Source organism: Rhipicephalus sanguineus, chromosome 3 (assembly GCF_013339695.2).
Source record: "Rhipicephalus sanguineus isolate Rsan-2018 chromosome 3, BIME_Rsan_1.4, whole genome shotgun sequence".
Taxonomy (NCBI): Eukaryota; Metazoa; Arthropoda; class Arachnida; order Ixodida; family Ixodidae; genus Rhipicephalus; species Rhipicephalus sanguineus.
Genome location: NC_051178.1, coordinates 155,424,104 through 155,446,657, shown reverse-complemented (window position 1 = coordinate 155,446,657; position 22,554 = coordinate 155,424,104). Strand labels below are relative to the sequence as shown.

General features: G+C 48.7%; 2 protein-coding genes across 2 annotated transcripts in view; both read right to left on the bottom strand.

Moving 5' to 3' along the window:
* LOC119387520 (natural resistance-associated macrophage protein 2) overlaps positions 1-22,554 on the bottom strand; it is a 165,115-nt gene that overhangs the window by 36,395 nt on the left and 106,166 nt on the right. The window lies entirely within an intron of this gene.
* The window catches only part of LOC119385999 (uncharacterized), a 31,103-nt gene continuing 19,430 nt past the window's right edge, over positions 10,882-22,554 (bottom strand). Inside the window, exons 4-8 of the mRNA XM_037653353.2 lie at positions 21,977-22,280; positions 19,565-19,921; positions 18,745-18,930; positions 12,620-12,902; positions 10,882-11,520 (exon numbers count right to left, since the gene is read on the bottom strand). Coding sequence (XP_037509281.1) covers positions 11,221-11,520; positions 12,620-12,902; positions 18,745-18,930; positions 19,565-19,921; positions 21,977-22,280 — 1,430 coding nt within the window. The 3' untranslated portion in view covers positions 10,882-11,220. The remainder of the gene's footprint in view (positions 11,521-12,619; positions 12,903-18,744; positions 18,931-19,564; positions 19,922-21,976; positions 22,281-22,554) is intronic.

The following is a 22,554-nucleotide window of genomic DNA, read 5'->3' as shown; positions in this document are numbered from 1 at the left end:
AGTAAGTGAGTGCATTATGCGCGTTGGGAAACTGCTGATGATGCGAAAGTCTGATCGCGAATGTCGCGTCGCTAACTCCCCACAGCTGACACACTCTTCTACAGAGCGTTATCGCGTGTCATAACACGTTGCTAACGGAGGTACGGTATAACCTTTAGGAGCCATCTCGAATTGTGAGACATCTGTCGCCCACGAAGGCAAGAAAAAAAAAAAAGACGCTTGCTCAAATGGCACGTGTTTTGCTTGCATTTACAATTTGTTTCTGCGTTTAACCTCCTTTAAAATGATAAGGCGTCACTCTGCATTTGACCAGCTTAGTCAGCTGGGCGTCGCAACACTCAAGCACGGAGTCAGAAAAAAACAACAAAAAAACAAACACGAGCCTTTGCTCTATTCGGTAAATGGGGGGCAAGCGAAGCGTGCCTGACGCACTACTTTTCTTTCTTCCTTTAGTTCTTTTTATTGCATTACCCAATGCTCCGCCTGTTTCCTCCACGCCGGGAAGCGGACCTTCGTCCACGTGCTTAGCAGCGCGACACTTCAGTTGCTGCAGGCAACGACGACGGTCACGCGTTCATATCCAGGCAACAATGAAATGTGGCAACGTGAAGTGACAAGTGACCTCGGTAAAAGATCAGATTGCCATATCAGAAACGGCTGATTGCCGGCAAGCCCACGATCGAGAGAGCATCAATTCTTGAACAACGGCGCATGAAAATGCGCATGTTATCGGCGCAGCTCCGAGGGCCGCATTTCTGTACGCTCGCCGGCGCCGGGCTTTTAGCGTACGACGTGCGCCGCCACTGAATCTGTGAGTCGTAGAAGTTTCGCTTAACAAACAACGGATGATTCTATGCGTGAATAAGACAACGCGCAGACTGCTAAGAACCTTGTTTAGAAACAGTCAGTGATTGTATGGTTCATGGCCGTCAATTTTTCAAATAAAGTAATTATATGAACTGGTGCGAGCAGATTTTTTTTTTTCAACATAAACAAAGTTGCGAATTCAGCGTGTTTTTTTTTTTTAACTTTGCCTGCGTATTTTACATCCTGTGCGGGCTGCCAATTTAACAACGAATCATTACCAACTCGCCCAACGTTCAGTTTAATTGCGGTGGGAAAACCATAACTGTCGCGAGATAACAGCGTCTCCAGCTCACAAGAGAAAGAGAGAGAGAGGGAGAGATAATGCACTGCATAGCACTTATCTCACCAAGAAAAAAAACACCGAAAACACGTACCACCAGAGAAATGTCACAATCTGTCTTTATTATCCTTTCGTCCCCGCTTCTTTCGACACAGCCGATATATATATATATATATATATACTACACACACGCTCACATAAAGACAAAAACAAGGCGAATAAAAAATATAACGACGAAAAAATGTGTTTTGGCGAATATATTATATGTACAACTCTGCAGGACATCGACGAAAAATAAAAATGGCGCGTTATGTCCAACTCCGTGCCACGCAAAGATGGACTCCATTGTATACGCATAGCTGCTTCCACGTTTATGCACTATGTACATATTTCAGCCTGGAAAATAAATGCTCGTACGAGTCACTTGTGAATGGATATATATCTGTATATATATATTCGACAGCAGTGTTTACGCAGACAACGAGGCGCCCTGCTCACTGTGTAAGACACTGCGCATCAATTGGCGCGTCACGGTATAACAGTAAATACCGTGTTCACGTTCTTTTTGCCCAGCATTTCTTACAACACGGCACGTTAGTCTAATAAAAAGCGTTCCTCCGTCACGCCTCGTCTGCATATTGAAATACCGCTTGATCGAGCATCTCTTCAACAAGCATATTCAGATCAACGAACACTTGCAAAACCCCAGCGCTCTAGCAAGACTATATACGTTATTTCGTTACCGACTTTCAATTCAACGAAGTTTCTTGAGGTCCCTTGGATTTCGATCAATCGAAGTTTTGCCGCATTACGTTTCTACGCTGCATTCGCGCTAAAGCCCCTGCCCTGTCAACAACCACAAAATTTTCAAACTTCGGCTACAGCGAACACGTCTACGTATTTGTTTTACACGTGGTTATAAATGGCGGCCACAGCTACAAACTCTTCGCCTAAGGTCTTAGCCACACAACATGATGCTACCGCAACTACGACGTCATACGGTAACCGCTAGAGTATACTATTTATTAGTTTCCTGCTTTCGTAATGCACTGGACACGCTATAAATTGTAAGCGGCTCTACACCTCGATAACTATAGAGATTTTCCCTAAAACGCCAGCAGCTCAAGAGTTCTTTCAGAACAACGACCATAATATTTTTCCTTGCAACGATGTAAGGAAAAATAAAGCAAATGCTATACGCGCAGAATATACTCTAAAAACGGTTCGATCTATACGTTGGTTGGAGGAGCGCTTCATTCGAAGGAAGCGTCTAGAGTCGAGATCGGAGAATAGACGTTCAATATTGTTGTTTAAAAGGCCGATCCAACACATTCTTGGCGATGAGGGTTTTTTGCTGCGTTTGCGGTGTTGTACAGCTGTCTCCTGCGTTCTTAAGGTGAAGGTAGCTGCAATGAAATTTGTGGGCATCTAACTTTCATTTGTTAGAGGGTGAGTGATCTTTTCCGCCCTTTCTATTACCGATAACTTAGAGATATTCCTTCTAGGAGGCCAATGGCCGATCACATTATTCCAATGAGAACGAAGAGATTGAGCGTTGCACAGGACAAAAAGTAAGACTATTGTACGCATCGTATTTAGATGAAGAACATTTAATCACCCGCTTAACAAAAGGCAAATTCCAACGCGTGCGCTGAATCTGCAGTTTTGTCAGTGTTGCCAATAATACTCTTTCGAATATAAGGTCGCTTTTAATTGCAGAGTTATGATTAAACTGCTGGCGTCGAGTCACTGACTACCGTCACAGCTTGGCAGTGAACGCGACATCTGTTGTACTGTCTATCTGGCTCCTATGGCTTGAATAGCGAGAAGTTGACTTAATTAAGAAGCCTCAAGAAAGCGCGCTTAATGTAGCTACGGAAGTTCGAAGAAAAATGAAAAGAAGCTAAATACCGTGAATCACCGCGTTTGGAATGAAATGACACCTAGCTGGGCGGACGCATAGCCACGCGCTCGGCAGTCTGTAACCCAATATCTCGTGCATGCGGCAAACACATCACGAAAGCAATACGAGATGAATGCGATATGGCGTCATGCTTGAGGGCTTTCTCGGCACGGTGCCTATCACGTCGCTGCAGTATCTCTTGTACTTCAATTGCATGTCGCTTTTGGCTGTGGGCATGGTCGTGGGCTCGATACCCGCTATCGCCGTCAGCCGGTATCTAAATTGGTACACAAGTGGCCCGTATTTGTTCGGCTTCTCACAGAACCTAAGAATTAAAGGTTTCTTGAAATGACAGGAACGACGCAATGACGACTTGAAATTGAAGTTATAGAAAACTGTCAACGTGGGCGTTTTAATTAGTACAGCTGCAGGAGGTTTTCTAGAAATACTCGTCTAAATATCGTGTGTTCTGAAATTATGTTTAGACGTCCGAGTTTTCTTGTAAAGATATTCTCACAGGTGCAAGTTCTTTAGCTGTTTCGTGTAGTTCCTCCATTAGTGAACGACAGAAGGTAGGATCATGCGTTACGTTGAATTGCAATTGAAACAACATTGCGAGTTCATGTGTACCGAAGAGACATGAGAAAATACAAGTTGACTCCTCGAACGAAAGCTTTGAAGTCCAATGGCTCGTCCACTGCTTTCAGCTATCGGTTAGTTCGGCCTTGCACGTCACTGGTTATATTCCAGACTATTTCTATTGGTAATTACACTAATCCCGATAATACGGTCGTACAGGGATCCCGTAAAATCACTATTTGAAGAATGCAGCTATCTTTTCGAGTAGCGCACTGGATCCGGTTCAGGCTACATGGATGGCAGCTTACTTTTTCACAAACAACCCCAATAAAAGATGCTTTGGCTGTTCCAAAGGTTGTTTTGGCTGTTAAACAGGCCTGTAGCCAGGAATTTTTTTCGGGGGGGGGGGGGGGTCTGGCTACAGGCCTGCTGTTAAAGCATAGTGTTTCGACAGGAATCTGATATGGTGCAAGGACAATTTACTTCCACTTGCGTTCCGCCAGCAAAACAAAGCAGAGAGCTTGGTCAGAGGACACTGTTATACCAATTTCTATAGCAGCGAGTTTGGAACCTACGACCGGTACGTTGACTCCAATCGCCCTTTCTTTCAAAGAGAACCTCTACACCTTACGACAATATTAATGTGCGTATAGCAGCATGCAAGTCTAGGCAGGTTTGTTTATGTAAATATCGGCACGGAAAGGACCTAGAGGTCTGCCTCAGTGGTACAGTTGTTACGGTGCTCGGCTGCTGATCCGAAGGTCACGGGTTCGACCTCGACCGCGGCAGTCGCATTTCGATGGAGGCGATACACTAAAACCCGTGTGCTGAGCGATGTCAGTACACGTCAAAGAATACCAGATGGTCGAAATTTCCGGAGTCCTCCACTACGGCGTGCTCATAATCATATCTTGGTTCTCCCACGTAATACCCCAGATATCATTATTAACGGACCTAAAGGCAATTGCACTGTGCCCGGACAACAGAGTCGCTTTAGGCGGCTAACGGGATGAGGCAGATACACTACCGACAACAATCACCGGAATGACGTACGTTTTAAAATAACAACGAATAAAAATGATAAAAAGGCAGAGAGCCGGTGTGTAAGAGATAACGGAATGGCGAGCTGTCGACAATGATTACACTTTCTCATTACTTCGCTTGCTGTAATCACGCACACATACGTGCTACGCCTCCATAAAGTTTCATTTTGTCTGCCACCTGACAGAAAGTACATATAAGGTGACACGGTAATTGGAGCAAGCTAATCGCAACGTATTAGACGTAGCTCCATATCGTTACGCCCTCCGTCGTTACGCCAGCGCCTCATTCCCTCCTACCTTCCATCCACCATAATCGCACACGGAAAATACCGTAAAGCGGTACAGATTACCTTGTACCCAGTGAAAATTATCTCACCCGCTATCTTCAAGCGAAGTCACATATCAGCCCCTAAGTGGGAGAAGCGGCGTATCTATAAGCCTAACACGGTTCGTACGAAACTCGTCAGCCACGGCAGTGACGTCATTCTATGCTATCCCTAAAATTCGAAATGTATTGAAAAAAAACTAAGAAAAGAAACATTGAGTGATGACAAAGGCAGGCTGCAAAGAACCGGGTGAACGTTAATTCGGGTTGTAAACGCTATTTCGACGCGCGGACGCGTTGCCGCGCACGGCAGTGCACGAACGGGCGGCGTAACCAAAACGTATACTTTGTCATATGTACGCAAAATTATTTAATTTGGGAGACAAAAAGGAACCTCGAAATTACCGCCCACGCAAAGACAAAAGGCAGTCGCTGACTGCTTTTGCATCAGCAACCGATCGACAAGCTATCTAGGATGCACGGGGGGAAATGAATCTTAAATCTTTGTAACACCCTGTGAGAATCGCACTTGCGCATCGAGTTAACTACACTTCATGTTGGCTTCGTTAAGTCCTCAAACAGGCTATTACTACGCACAGGCAGTGCAGACGAGAGGTCAGGCGTGTCAACCAATGAAACTCTCGTCTGGGCTCTCCCGTAGCCTTACGACATTCTCGTACTGTGCTTCGACCAATGTGAAACAGCTACGGATGCTGACGTCACATTTACGTCAGCGAAGACGGAAATGTTCCCGCCAATCGCTCTCTGACTCTTGTCTAGCGCCGTTTGCATCAAAGAATTTGCGTAGGTGAGAAAGCGTGGGCGGAAAATTTGTGAAGTAGGCAAGCTTTCCTGGAGCCCTTCAGACGTGACCTGGAACAGCGGCGTAGCCTCCAAATTTTATTGAGAGAAGTGGGAGAGGAGGAGCGGGGGGAAAGGAGGGGGTTGTTGCACATTGCCTGTTTTGCAAGATATCCTGGTACACAAAACAATTCTGGAGGAACAGGTGGCATCCCGTGCCCAGTGTATCCTTCGTCACACTCCCTGGCTATGCCCTCGAAAAGCTTTTCAGTAAAGGTTAAGTGGGACGAAAACTTGTCTCCTCATACAACGAAGTGTGTGGCTTTGCCACGCGGACCGGACGTAGTTACTGAGTTGTACGACGGAGATTATATGATGAGCAGAACCGAAAAATATTGAGCGCAGTTTAAACGTTTGTTGGCTGGAAGAAAATCACGTTTTGGCTTAGTGTAGTACACTATATGTGCGTCCAAAACTTCTAAGTTTCTAAATAAAGTGTGCAGTACAAATTTTGAGTTAATGAGTTTACGAGGGACGATTCATTTCAGTGCCACAGCATTGACCCACGCAACACTGGTCAATAAAAGCGAGCACGAACGGCAGCACACATGGACTTTCAGCATGGCACACACACACACACACTCACACAAAAGCCAGTACAAGATAACACACTATTCGGTGGCAGTGCGACAGCGGCAGGCAACATCTTCTCTACTCGCACACATTGTATACACTTCGTATTGCGCAGTGGTGGTTGGCGCTACGTAGCTTCCGAAATCCCCAAATGCAATATCCTAACGGAACGTCAGTCCTTCATTCCATGGGCAATTAAATTTTTCCGAAGCCTCCTGGAGGTCGTCAAGAGCGGGTGTGTCCTCACCACAACTCAGTCCTCCATTCTTCAGACATCACTGATACCAAGAAAGATACATTGGCACATTGTTTTTGTGATGTTGCTCTTGTGTTTTGTATAACACCGCACACAAAGTTAAAAAGAAAGGTAAAAATATTAAAGGTAGACCCAAAAGAAACCACAACGTCCATGAATGACAGAGGTAAAAGTTCAGCAAGCCAGTGTTTCTCCAGAAAGTCTGGGTATTAATAATTAATATCACATTGAATTTGTTACAAAATATTTGGAGATCCCAATGGAATATTTTTGATAATTTTTGTCATGATGTCATGGCCGAGAGGGTGCAAAAACTTATGTCCTTGATGGTTCATCTTCATAAAGCTAGCATTGGGAACAAAAACTTACACATCCCCTCAGAATAATTATATTATCCTGAGGGGATGTGTAATGTATGTAGTGACACTGTTGTATTGACAATATTGTATTGACACTGCTGACTAAAACACAATGCATGTTTCACCACACTTGTTACAGACATCTTAGCAAAAGAGAGCTAACGAGAATCTTTTTGAAAATATTTCTGGTCTTCTGTTGTGAAAACACATTTCCTGTTGTTCAATCAGAATAGAAATGAATGTGTTGCACAGCAAGAAGAACCCAGATGACATAGTCTTAGACATAGATTTAGGCAACGTTTTCAATCTGTACAGGTCTCGCAGTTGGACAAATGGTTCAAACTCGGTTGGTTTAACAAAGAATGTAATAGTGCGTACCGTGTAACGTGGATTCAAACTAAATAACCCTGTTTTTAACCTCCAAATGATAAAGGCAGTTTTAATACAGATTAACACAGATTTTAGATGGTTGCATCTCCCCTCCTGGCTTCAGTTCAGATGGACACTCACAAGAAAACTAAAACCCTGAAAGAGGTACGTCTTAGAGGGAGGCTGCCTCCAACTAAGATTTTAACAGTATTGCACGCCACTGTGTGGTCGGTAAAGGAGGGGTCATAGAAAATACACAATAACATAAGACATCAAAAAGTAAAAATATAGAAAAATGATAAAAACTTTTAAAAATCAGGAACATTTCTTGCATTTGTATAAGTGAGAGTGTCTGAACATTATTCTTACATGCTCTTATCTGTGTGCAATAATAAAAATACCATTTCTTTTCATCAGACAGCAGGAGCTGAAAGAAGTGCAAACAATGCCATTTCACATAAATACTAGGGGTGTGCGAATATTCGAACATTTCGAATAATGTATCGAATAGCATTCGAATAGCACATATACGAAATGTCGAATACTTTTCGAATAGTTTTCGAATCATCAGCACCGATGGGAGAACACAAAAGCAATGAAACTTTTGAACAGCTAAAAGTAATTTTTGTTCTTTTAATCACAAAATTACCAATGTGCATGCAGCTCAAGCTTTTACGTGACCATCGACACTATATTTATTACCAGATGAAGGTGATTTTTCTCAAAACTCCACTCTTACTCGTTTTTTACTATGCTGCAGCTACATCACATTAATCAGTTCCTGTCGTCATCTAGTAATAAATGAAGGTGGGGACTGCGTCTGCATTAAGCTTCATGAATAACAAACGCAAGTGTTGTGCTTGCACAAATTGCTTTTCAGCTTTCAAAGCTGTTTACATGCTTTCGGTGACGAGGTTCATGCTGTGATGATAGGTTTATCTGTTTCATTACAGCTTTAGCTGTATTCGTGGTGTTCGCTTCAAAATTGTTTAGTTTTTATGTCTCAATTTTATTTATAAGCAGGCAACCAAGTGTCACCTTGATTACTGCATTTATCGCTGTAGCTGCAGGTACAAAATATTTCGAAAGCCGTGGTCGCTTCTGTGTACGAGCTTACTTCAGTTTTAATAGTGTGTTATTTTGAGTCGATTAAAAATAACCGTAATGTTCTTTGGTGAAAGTCTGTGAATATTTGGTTCAAATAAAATGTTGTGGAGTTCTAAGACTGTTTTGAAAATGGTTGTCTTACTATTTGAAAGCTATTCAAAGAGTATTTGATTAGTATTCATATTCGATTTTGCATCATTACTATTCGATTCGTATTCTATTCGGCTCCAAAATCCACTATTCGCACCCCCCCTAATCTCTTCGACTTTTGCTTCGATCCTACGAGAATAAAACAATAAGGTATAAGCATTTATGCATGCAAAAAGGCAAAAGCCTGAGTCAATTACAATGACATAGTAATTTGCAATGCAGGATTGCAGGCGTTGGTCTCTACAAAACATTCGAGCAACTGGTACACTCACGCCAATGGTCTTGGAGATCACAGTTGAATCTACAATTAAGGGAGTCACCATTGACGCGAGATCAAAGAGATGCACAAACAAGGAGATGGCAGTGCCAGTTCTCTAGCAAAATGAAAACACGAATCAGCGCAATGTCAATTCTTTGAGTAGAAATGCGATATTGTACTTCAATGATAACTCTGCATTGCAGGCCAAACACGTTCCAACAACTTTCCTTTTCAGAAAAGGCGCGTTTGTGTTCGTTGTACCTGTTGTTCTATATTGCACGTTACGCGAAAGCTTCTCAAGACGAATGCCACACCTTCACAGCCTTGACAGCTTGACTTTTGAGATTGAACACTTCATCGTCATAAACAAATTGGTTATAACGCCATAACCAATAGCAAGAAGCTAGAAAAAATGTTCATTGGAACAAGAACTGAGATCATTATTTCTAGAATGATGATTTGTTTTTCGTTTTGGGACAAAATTATGAGTGGAATTTGCCTTTGACGTTTGTATGTATCAGGTCGTTGCAATGATGTGATGCATTCGGAGGCCTTGACAGCAGTTCGCGAAATTGATAGAAGAATCCACCTCCAAAAGATGATAGACAGTATTCAAGACAAGAGACGATCACACAGCATGTGGCTCATGAGCACTGCTGTCGTAAAGCCAAACATTTGATTACCAAATTATTCTGAAGCTGTTTGTCTGGATTGTTATTTTTTTTTTCAAAAAGTTGCCATGCGTTGACTAAGAAGGATACAGCTGCAAAGCACTCTTACAAAAAGCCGAGACTGCAATATGGCAACGATCGGGAAAGCTAGTGAAATGATCTCAAAAATGGCACTTAGTCTCAAGCATGTGTAGATTGCACGTTCGGAGCGAGATGCAAATTTTGCAGTACTGAAGTGCAGAGGAACAGAAATAAGGAGGAAGACATTCTGAGGAGAGACTTGGAAGACAAAGTCGAGCAACTACGTCCCACCACTTGTGCGTTTAAACATTAAACGGACGTTGCATGCAGCAAGAAAGGTTTTTTTAAATTATATTTTGACTGCCGCAAGTGGGCAGAGTCGGCGAACGGCTGAATGATGAAGACAAGTATGCAAGTGAAATAACTGCCGAGTGTCTGACACGTTCCCACAGTTTCGCGTAGGTTCCTGGTGCCCAGTATCCGCCCTGGGCGTCTAGCAGAATTGGAATTTTCCAAGCTAGACACTCGAGCAAAAACATCAAAGAGAGCAAACCGTTTCACACATTAGAATGTACGAAAAATTTTGGGTTTCTTTTCTTCTGCGAGCAAATGGAAAAGTTCTCTTTTTAGCACTATGTCCTATGCCTAACAACAGTTGCAAAAAAAAAAGAAAGGAAAAGGAAAACAGGATTCCTGGAATTCCCCTTTTCACGCGGCATTAAGGCTGTATTTGGCTGGTTCTTGAGCTCTCGTATTCGAGCCAGACCAGTTTCCAGACATTTTAGCGGGAAATTGCGCTGCTTCTCCAGAATAGAATGATACAACAAAAATAGCAATGCGTAAGGTTGCGCAGACGCATTCGTGACATCGCCGAAAAAACCACAGAAGTCGTACACTCGTTCGACGCCGCAGCTTAGTACCGATAATGTTAGTCTAAACCTGGACGCACTGCGTTCACTATCGGTACTACACGAGTAGACCAGTAAATGCACTGAAAGGGCTACGAGGTCAACAATAGACCCACTCACGGATTGAAACGCGGAAATTTAGGGATACGTAACGCACGCACTTTAGTTTCCAGCATCTACAGTTCCTTTAATATCGGCATAATTTTGATTCGAACACTTACGTCAGAGCCAGCATTATCTTTAGCGGCCAGATTTACAGCGACAAGACCCGGTTACCACGAGCAATTGCTCATATCAATTATTAAACTAAAGAAAAATGATTTTTTTTTCTCTCTCTCTCTCTCTCGCGTTTCAATCCGTGAGTACTGTACATTTACCGAAGGGTGCCAGCAGGCAAAACACCACGCCAAGGCGCTACGAAATCGCATCGGCACCGAATTCACTCATTTCCCGTGTCATCGCATCCATTATTTAACGCCGACACTGAGACAGTCATCGGAGCCTAACTCTTTTCTCGATTTCGTTTTAGGGTCGGCAAGACCAAGTCCACTGTAGAAGGCTGGGTTCCCCAGTTGCGGGGCAAAAGAGCACGCAGCTGCTTCTAGCTTCCCAGTGGTCGACGGACGTTACGAGGAATAGTGCCACACGAAGAATAGTGCGGCGCTGGATTCGGGGCTATCGTGGCTTCCTCAGACGTAGAGCTTCCAGATGGAGATGGGCTGCCGGTAGAGTCCCGGGGCGCCCTGCTCTCGGCCTCCAAACACGTAGAAGCAAAGTCGCCACTGGTGAAGCTCCGTGCGCCCTCCGGGCGGGCTGCCGTGTCCCGCTCGGCCGGTGGCGCTGCGCAGGCGCACGGGCGTGCTCTGGCAGCTCTCCTCCTTGATGGCCTGGATGGGCGCCCGCTTGGACACCACAACGGCCGCCTGGCTGCACACGGTGGGCGTGCGCTGCGACACGCGGTCCCAGGAGCGCGCGCGCTCCTTTACCACCTGGAAACAACAGTGCAAAGAAAAGGGCATGGTGTCAGTGCTGCAGCTGGTGCTGGCCTTCTAGCAGGGGGGAGGGGCTTCAACCCTGAGATTTTTCAATTTCGCACGTGTATATATACTTGAAGGGTGAACTTGTCGGCTAGTTGGTTGAACATATCGTAGGAGGAAACATCGTACGTGTGGTTTTATGTGTGCCTATTTTTGTCCTGGTCCTCGCGCTGTTTCCTCCTACGGTATATATACCCATACAACATGCCAACCAGTGAACGCACGAACACAAAGTATCGTTGAATACCCCGGAAACAATTTGTGGCTACGCCCCTGCCTTCTAGTATTCCTGAAAAACTTTCTGTGGCTATGTAACCGCTAACAGGCTCAGACTAGCTCTTAGCGCTAGCAAACAAATCACTTAGAAGTAGTAGTAGTAGTAGTAGTAAAAGGAAGAGGAGAAGAAGAAATTCGATAGTTGCTAGAGGACAAACTACGGTAATTGTCAATGAAGAATACAGAACACACACACGCACACACTTTAAATAAGTAAGCACTAGCAGCAAAATAACGAGAACTAGTAAAGCGTGCTTCCCTGTACAGACGATGTTGGAGTGGAGAAGCCAGCTTTCAAGGTATCTGCTCCAGTGAGACATACCACCGCGATGCAGACTTCAAACTTTGCGGAGGCTCAGGTTACCACCTAATGATGCGGGCAACCCCGATCGATTCCGCACTACATTTAACCGTTGCCAGTATGTTCTACCGCCAGCAGAAACTATTTTCCGCCAGCAGCGCGAATGTACATGGATTGTCATTTCTGCCTCCAGATGACCTCAAACTACGCGTACCAACTATCAACACTTTACGAACCTAGCCCCTCCAGAGTGTACCTCTATAGAGTCGTTCGGCTTATAATAAAACTGCAACTTTGGCGAGTTGGTAACGCTTCATCTTGAACTAGCACATCACACTAAACACTAGGGCTAAAGAAGGGGTGAAACACACAATAAGCACTTCTTGTGTACGTCACTCTCTCTTCAATCATGGCGTTTAATGCGCTGTGTTAGTTCGGCCCGTGCCTCTGCACGCACATGCCACCATCACCGACCTGTATGCCCGGCTGGGCGGCTGCGCTGAACGTGCTCAGCTCGATGGCGGCGGCCGTGGCGGAGTTGAGCGACGAGGGCCGCGACCTTGGTCCGTGTCCCGTCAGGAAGTTCATAATGTCACGCTGCAGCTCCGGGTCGTCCTCGGCGAACGAGTAGTAGCCCGAGCAGTGAGATGCACTGTGTGACAATTGCAGAGGCGAGCTGGCCGGTACACCCGAACTGCTCGCGTCCGAGAACCACGTGTAGCTGCTCGTCGAGCGTCGGGGTCCGCCCACACGGTACCTGTCAAGCACGACGGAGGTTCGTACGGGTGACAGTAAGCACCCGCATGCTAATAACTATGCGTGTATAGACTATTTTACGGATGGGTTTTGGTGCGGCCAAATTTGGCTGTAGCCTTGCCGTTTTGTATCTCTAAAAACTAAAGGAAGAGTGATACGGCAGACGCATACGCACGAAAACGGTTGGGTTGATCATTGATGTATTCGACGTTTTATGGCCTTATTCATTGACGTCGCGATATACAAAAATAAGTTGTCACGTGGTTTATTCACGTACAGACGTGAAGGAACGATGAGGAACGTCGAGGAACGTCGAGGGTCCAAAATCCAAGCAAGCGCAAGCTCGGGTCGCGTGGCTACCACTCACGATGTGGCTTGCTTTCTTGGCTGCTTCGTCGTCGTCTCGTACTCTTCACTACATTGGCCCCTGGTGAATAGCGGAGCCATCCTGGCGACCTAAGGCGTTGTCAGTATAGCGGGGTCGTAATAGGGCTTCAGGCGGCTGACATGAACGATTTCCCGACCACGACGACGTAAATCGTGGGATGCCGTCAGAGGCTCAACCTCATAATTGACAGGAGACGTGCGAGAAAGAATGCGGTAGGGCCCCTGATATCGGGCACGTAATTTCGAGGAAAGGCCAGGAGTGCTCGATGGGATCCAGAGCCAAACGAGGTCACCAGTCGTGAAAGTAGAGAGAGGTCGGTCGGTGTCGTGCCGTAGCTTTTGGTGGCCTTGGTCCTCGGTGGTCAGCGAACGGGCTAATTGTCTGCAATCTTCGGCGTATCTGGCAACGTCAGAAATCGCAGTATATTCAGACGAGTCCGGCGTATAGGGAAGCATAGTGTCCAGCGTGCAGGACGGGTCGCGTCCGTATAAAAGAAAGAAAGGTGAGAAACCGGTGGTCGCGTGCGTTGCGGTGTTGTACGCGTACGTGACGAACGGCAGGACGGTGTCCCAGTTGGTCTGGTCTGATGCCGTGTACATTGTCAACATATCACCGAGTGTGCGATTAAATCGTTCCGTGAGGCCATTCGTCTGCGGATGATATGCGGTGGTCATTCGATGAACGATGTTGCACTGGACGAGCAAGGCCTGAATAGCGTCAGACAGGAAAACACGCCCTCTGTCGCTCAAAAGTTCACGGGGAGCACCGTGGCGAAGGACAAAGTTGCGTAAGATAAAAAACGCAACCTCTCTTGCGGTAGCCGTTGGAAGTGCTGCAGTCTCTGCGTAACGGGTGAGGTGGTCCACGCCAACGATGATCCACCGATTCCCAGAGGAAGTCGGGGGAAGCGGGCCATATAAGTCGATGCCGACGCGGTCGAATGGACGTCCCGGACAAGGTAGAGGCTGAAGTGGACCGGTTGGGCGTTGAGGTGGAGCTTTACGCTGCTGACAAGCAGTACAAGCACGTACGTACTTGCGCACGAATGTGTACATGCCGCGCCAGTAGTATCGCTGACGCAAGCGGTTGTAAGTCTTCAGAGCGCCAGCGTGAGCGCTTTGCAGGTCGTTGTGAAAAGCAGTGCAGACTTCTGTGCGCATGTGGCGCGGGATCACTAGCAACCACCTCCGACCGTCAGGTGCGTAATTACGCCGATAGAGGAGGCCGTCGCGGAGTGCGAAATGCGTGGCTTGACGACGGAGAGTTCTTGACGCTGGATGAACCAATGAACCAGTCAGAAAGTCGACGAGTTCGGAGATCCACGCATCCTTGCGTTGCTCCGATGGCATGTCTGCGAAGTCAAGGGGCGTCAAGACAGCTGACGTGTCTGACGGGGAAGCTGTGTCAGACGGTAACGGTGAGCGGGATAGCGCATCAGCGTCCGAGTGCTTGCGGCCGGATCTGTACACAACACGAATGTCGTATTCCTGCAGCCGAAGCGCCCAACGACCGAGGCGGCCTGAAGGATCTTTCAGAGATGAGAGCCAACAGAGCGCGTGATGGTCCGTGACTACTTCGAAGGGGCGGCCATAAAGGTATGGACGGAACTTGGTCAAAGCCCAGATTATGGCGAGGCACTCTTTTTCAGTGACCGAGTAGTTGCACTCCGCTTTCTTCAGGGTTCGACTCGCGTAAGCAACAACGTACTCGTCGTATCCTGGTTTTCGTTGAGCCAGTACAGCACCAAGACCGACACCGCTGGCGTCAGTATGGACCTCCGTAGGCGCATTAGGGTCAAAGTGACGGAGTATCGGAGGTGACGTTAATAAGCGCCGTAGCGTCATGAAAGCTTCATCGCACTCTGGTGACCAAGCCGACAGGCCGTTAGAGGCTGTCAGTAGGTTGGTAAGAGGTGCGATGATAGAAGCGAAGTCGCGCACAAATCGACGAAAATATGAGCACAGCCCAATAAAGCTTCGGAGCGTCTTGATGGAATTGGGCTTGGGGTAGTCGGCCACGGCACGAAGTTTAGCGGGATCCGGAAGAACGCCTTCCTTGCAGACGACGTGACCTAGTATGGTGAGTTGGCGCGCAGCAAAATGGCACTTCTTGATGTTAAGTTGAAGGCCAGCAGAGGCGAGGCACGTGAGAATAGCGCGAAGACGAACTAGATGAGTCGGAAAATCGCGGGAAAATACAACAATGTCGTCAAGGTAGCACAGGCAGGTATTCCACTTGTGGCCACGAAGGATGTTATCCATCATTCGTTCGAAGGTAGCTGGGGCGTTGCAGAGTCCGAAGGGCATCACCTTGAACTCATAAAGCCCATCGGGAGTAACGAACGCAGTCTTCGGGCGGTCAGGGTCAGCGAGTGGAACTTGCCAATAGCCCGATCGTAAATCCAAGGACGAGAAATATTCTGCTCCTTGCAAGCAATCGAGGGCATCGTCGATGCGTGGCAACGGGTATACATCCTTCCGAGTTATCTTATTCAGGCGGCGGTAGTCGACGCAGAATCTGATAGAGCCATCCTTTTTGCGCACAAGCACGACAGGGGACGACCAGGGGCTCTCAGATGGCTGAATGACTCCGCGCGTGAGCATATCATCGACTTGTTCATTGATAACACGGCGCTCTTCCGCCGAAACGCGATATGGTCGTTGGCGTAAAGGGGCATGACCACCGGTGTCGATGTGGTGCGTGACGCTCGTTGTGCGACCCAGAGATGGCTGACCGCAGTCGAAGGATGAGCGGAACTCTTCTAGAAGGGCCAATAGTTCGCGTCGATGGTCCAATGATAGATCCGGGGACAAAGAAGGGTGAAAAATGTCTGACTTCGGAGGTGCCGCAACAGGGGCTGTCATGGCATTCAGCTGGTGGTGAAGTGGGGCTTCAGCGAACTCCAGAAAGCGAAGCAGGTCAACGGCATGTATGCTTCCCAAGCATTCCCCGCGAAGTAGACGAACGGGCGAGGTGCGCAAGTTGGCAATCGGCATGATGGTAGCGCCGGATTCGACGGTGAGTACGGCAAACGGCAGTCGTAGGGCGTGGCGGCGGAGAAACAGCTCTGACGGGGCGAACAGGACAGCGCCGTCAGGGGCGGCCGGACAAGTCAAGGCGACAAGGGTGGACGTGTTTGGGGCTACGTCAGCGTCGGCAGCAATGACAAGTTTACATGCGTCAGATATGGTAGGTCCCGAAACAGAAGATTGCAGCGGCGTAAGGGCGACTTCTGCTCGGGCGCAATCTATGATGGCGCGATGACGTGAAAGGAAGTCCCAGCCGAGGATAACGTCGTGAGAGCAGGACGGCAGCACGAAAAACTCAATGACGTAAAGTTCGCCTTGAATATTAACGCGCGCGGTGCACACGGCTGAAGGTGCTATGAACTGCGAGTTCGCAGTGCGGAGCATGGGTCCTGAGAGCGACGTGGTCACTTTTTTTAACTGGCGGCAGAGGCTCTCGCAGATTACGGAAACGGCGGCCCCGGTATCAATTAGCGCTTGGGCCGTGGTCCCTTCAACATTGACGTCGATAACGTTTTGCGGCGAAAAAGACGGAGGCCTTGGGCAGTTCGCTTCGCATGCAGTTCTTGCCTCCGGAACTGCAGCGATCAGTTTCCCTCTTGCGCAGCAGGTCGGCGACGCATAGGTGACAGGGAGCGTCGTCGAGGGGACGGTGACCGGTGGGTCGCGTTGGGTCGTTGATCACGGGCATACTCCGGTGGCGACCGGGACGACGACGCGACCGGCCTGCCGTCGGCGTCGAAGTGAGGAGGGGCGTAGTTTGGGGGCGACCTGGACGACGACGCAACTGGCATGCCCACGGCGTCGAATGTTGGAGGAACCAGGCGACAATGGCGAGCGACGTGGCCGGCGAGGCCACAGGAGAAACAGATGGGCCGATTGTCCGGGGTTCGCCACGCGTCGGAGCGGCGGAAAGACGGAGCCGAGGGGTTTGGGATGGGCGGCGACGAAGCATACGCGGATGTTGGCAAGACACGGGGCGGCGTAAGTGGCCGAGGTGGAGCGTAAGGCATAGATTGGTGATACGCGGTGGTCGCCAAGGCATGGGACGGCATCAGTGGTCGAGGTGGAGCAGAGGGCATAGGCTGTTGAGGGGGCCGAGCAGCAACGGCGGCGTAGGTAAGCGGCGCAGTGACGGGCGGTTGTTGGAACATGGGTGGGAGAGCCTCAGAAACTTGCGTCCGAATGGCTTGTTGAATGCCCGGAGCCAGAGGATGCGCCGGCTCGTGAGTGAGCGGCAGTAAGGACAGCTGGCGTGCGACTTCTTCACGGATGAAGTCTTTGATCGTGGGCTGGAGAGTCGGCTGAGTGGCCGGAGGGACAGCTAGCTGCAAGCTGGAGAGCGTGTCGGGGGTCGGGAGGACCTGACGGGCGATCGCGCGCTGCCTGCGCAATTCGTCGAAACTCTGACAGAGGGAAACTAGCGCAGCGATTGTGGTGGGATTCCGCGCGAGCAGCAGCTGGAAGGCGCCGTCCTCGATGCCCTTCAAGATGTGGTTGATTTTGGCCTCCTCAGGCATAGCGGGGTCGACGCGGGTGCACAAATGGAGGACATCCTCGATGTAACCCGTGTAGGTCTCACCCGGTTGTTGTGCACGCTGACGCAAGCGCTGCTCGGCGAGAAGCTTGCGAGCCGCAGGCCGTCCAAAGACGTCCTTGATAGCAGTCTTGAAAGCTGACCAAGATGGAAGCTCGGCCTCGTGGTTGTGATACCACAGTTGGGCTATGTCGGCAGGGTAGAATTGCACATACCCAAGCTTCATTGGATCGTCCCATCTGTTGCTGGCGCCGACTTTGTCATACCTCGACAGCCACTCGTCCACGTCCGATTCACCGGAGCCCGAGAAGATGGGGGGGTCCCGCTGAGGATACACGGCGCCACAAGTGACGTGGACAGCCGAAGGGCCAGGCTGGGAAGGAGTCTCGGTGGCCATGTTGGTATCACGAAGGGGTGGAAGCTTACGGGAGCGAAGATCCAGGGTCGTAGGGGAAACCCACGTACCTCCACCAAATGTCACGTGGTTTATTCACGTACAGACGTGAAGGAACGATGAGGAACGTCGAGGAACGTCGAGGGTCCAAAATCCAAGCAAGCGCAAGCTCGGGTCGCGTGGCTACCACTCACGATGTGGCTTGCTTTCTTGGCTGCTTCGTCGTCGTCTCGTACTCTTCACTACAAAGTAAACATTCCTTTAATAGCCCAAGATGGCGGCGTCCATGTGTCTTACGTAAAATCGTCTGTATTATAATAATTTTACACCCATAGTCGCAAAGGTCGTTTCAATTCCAAGCCCCCCCCCCCCCCTTCATGTAGCTCAAATGTGGCCAGGATTCGATCCCGCGAACATCGGGTCAGCGGTCAAGCGCTATAATCACTAGTCCACCGCGGCGAGTAAAGGCAACCTAAGGCCCTTTCGAAATGCGCCTACCTGACGTTGCTCTGGTCGAGGTCGATGAGCAGGTCCGCGCGCGGGTCGGTAGCGTTCTCGCAGGGCGTGTGCTGCTGGTCGCTGCCCCCTCCGGTGGTCGCGGTGGGCGTGCAGCAGCAGCTGGCACCGGACCGTGCAGGGGCCGCCGCCGAGGAAGACACGTTGAAGGTGTTCAAGCTCTGCGAACTGGGACACGCAATAATACCCGTAGTAGTGTCACTTCGTGTTTTACGTCATCAGCGGCAGGCAGGGAAGAGAACGATCAGCGCAGGTTAGCGGTGAGGAAAGAGTGAGCCTATACGGGATAGGGAAACTTGGGAGTAACCGAGAAAGTATTGAGAGGCGTAAGCGTACAGCGGTGCGCAAATAAGCAAGTTGCAGCAGCTTGCTTTGCGGAAAACGCTGCTCCGCGCGTGCTTCGTGTTGCGCTCTGCATTAAGCTATGGCGAGCATGCCAGAATCCGAACCTATATCAGACCACACCAGCGATAGACATACTGAGTGTCCTGAAGCATAAGCGTGCACACGGCGGGGGAGGGGGGGGGGGGCGGCTTGCCCCTCCAGGTCATCTGGAGAAAAGCTCGTCCCCCCCCCCCCCGCCCTCCCATGTCTTGAAGTGTCTGCTATTCGTCATGCCTTTCTGTCAGTATAAATGTATGTGAACCTGGCACTATTTCAAACAAGATTACCGCTTACGAGCTACACTTGACGGCGGCTACATGCACGCGGTATGGTGCGCCCAACGTAAGCCACATGAAGGAAAATGGCTGGAGGGGAGGGGGGGGGGGGGAGGGAATCGCTATGATGGGAGGCGGCGCACCTGGTGATGCGTCGGGACCTGCCACCCTGTGGCGGTGGGCTGAGCATTCCGGGCGGCACGGGCACCGAGCAGTCCCTGTTTCGCGGCAGTATCTCCGACAGGGGCCGCACGCGCACGCTCAGCTGCCGCTTGCGCTGGTGCTGGGGCGTCGACTCCCCGCTGCTGTCGGAGGCCTCGAGAACGGCGTCGGTGCTCGCGGACTTCTGGATGGCCTGCGGCGTGGGCACGCCGGACGCCGGGTCTGCTCCTTCGAGCAGCTTTTCGGTCTCGTCTCGGCGCACGGCGCTGCTCACCGAGTAGTTGCCGCTGGAGATGCTGCGCACCAGCCGGCTGCTGGATAGCTTCTCCTTCAGGGACCTGCGCCCCACGCGCGTTTGCCCCTCTGTAGTGCACGCGCAATGGCGTCGGTTTTACTGGCTGGGATCGGGGTCAAAGGGAGGGAACGACACCGGGCGGACGATATGGCGATAGTAGTGGACGACGAACAATGCTGGGAATGTCTGTATACAGTTTAAAAACTTTCTAAAGCGTAAATACAACGACGCGGTTGTGGACAATTACTAACCCGTAGCGTTCTTCGAAGGTCAAACAAAGCTGGTGTTCTAAGCACAGTGTGAAAAATGAACCCAACAAACGAGAGAAACACACCAAGAAGCCAGAAAGAAAGCAACAAACCAACGAACAAACAAACAAACAAACCGACCAACAAACAGACAAAGAAACTAAGTTTCATGCCAGTGTCCAACACATGCACCATGAAAAAAAAAGGGTGTTCATTTACTGAACCACTTAAAACAATGTTTCATTACGAAGTGTTAGCATGAGCTGAGACATAGCGTGCGCGTAACGCGAGTCCACCAGTCATCGTCCTCATTTCTTATATTGCACGCGGTTTAAAGATAGCACCAATATTCTTTTTCAATACAAAGCAAACAAAGGAACAAATCACTCATATTCGTCTAATCACGTAAGTTCAGATACGCAGTTCAAAGAAACGACATCCGTAGAGTCGTTTGCACAAATGCATCACTATTAACGTGCCATTCCTGTACGCTGTGGTGGCGTCTTTGATAGCGTCTCACGAATCTCTAGTGCATAATGCTCATAAAGTCGCTTGCATTTACCATGCAGCGTACACAGCGTGCATGCAGGACATGATGCGTGAAGTTACATGCAGTGAATGGCACGTATGTGCATACTATAGCCGAATGTTTGAGAATGGCGTTGATCACCGCCGTAAGAGATGCAACTAACTAACTAACTAACTAACTAACTAACTAACTAACTAACTAACTAACTAACTAACTAACTAACTAACTAACTAACTAACTAACTAACTAACTAACTAACTAACTAACTAACTAACTAACTAACTAACTAACTAACTAACTAACTAACTAACTAACTAACTAACTAACTAACTAACTAACTAACTAACTAACTAACTAACTAACTAACTAACTAACTAACTAACTAACTAACTAACTAACTAACTAACTAACTAACTAACTAACTAACTAACTAACTAACTAACTAACTAACTAACTAACTAACTAACTAACTAACTAACTAACTAACTAACTAACTAACTAACTAACTAACTAACTAACTAACTAACTAACTAACTAACTAACTAACTAACTACTAACTAACTAACTAACTAACTACTAACTAACTAACTAACTAACTAACTAACTAACTAACTAACTAACTAACTAACTAACTAACTAACTATAACTAACTAACTAACTAACTAACTACTAACTAACTAACTAACTACTAACTAACTGCAGTTACTGTGGAATAAACTGCCTCAGGTCGTGGTGTCGATAAATGATAAATGTGCTGAGACAACATATTTGTGATAGCGCGTAGTACATATTCTGATATGCAGAACCAGTGGCGTAGGCAGAAATTTTTTTCCGGGGGGGGGGGGGCACCTCCTTGATCCGACATTGGGTCTGGACAGATAAGTGGGGTCGAGTGTCATTTTGTTCTCTGTATCCCATGGGCAAACGATATTTCGGGGAGAGGGGGGGCACGGCCCCGGTGTGACCCCCCCCCCCCCCCTGGCTACGCCACTGTGCAGAACCTAGGCTCTCGGTGTGATTACTCTTCGTGTCTCCACTACTGGTGTGTTTACTCTTCGTGTCTTCACTACTGGTGTGTTTACTCTTCGTGTGTTAACTTTAAACTATTATTTTTGCACTATTGCGCTTACTATTGGCGTGTTTGCTCTCGGCCCATTTACATTGTAATCATTATTCTCGTTTTTTCCCCGCTGCTACATCCCCCCTACAGCAATGCCTTCGGGCGACTTTAGTACCATAATAAATAAGTGTAAGCTTTAGTATTTCAGTACACACTAGTTGACGGGAAATGAGCGGCAAAGCATGGCGACGGAGACCGCACCTGAGATTGACCTGGGCTCCGCATCCTCCGTACGCGCATCCGACGTCGTCGTCCTCGTCGTCGTCCTGGGAACCCGTGCTTTTGCTGCACAACCGGGACACCGGGTGCACCTTGAAGCGCAGCGAGGCGGCCCTGCCGTGTCGCGGCCGGTGCTGGTGCAGCGCCGTGCCACTTTCCTCGTCCTCCTTGGTGGCCGACACGCGGTCGGCCCACGTGGCCAGTCCCGGGTTGACCAGGGCCACGTGGCGACACCGGGGCGTGGGCACGGTGCCTTCCACCGCGACCTTCTCCCACGTCTCGCTCGCTGCGCCAACGGCGAGAGAAAGAACACGTTGCAGACCAGAGAACCGATTCGTTCATTCAGTGAAGTCGTAGCGCTGAAGACGCAGGGACCATGGACGTCCAGTCCTTTTCCTTGGTCCCTGTGTCTTCAGCGCTATGACTTCATTGAATGTATCGAGCCAACTAGCCCAAAAGTCTCTACTCTTGTGATTCGTTCAGTTGTGACAACAAACTCCACATAATAGAAACAGAAATATCTGGGGTTTTACGTGCCAAAACCATGCTACGATTCCGAG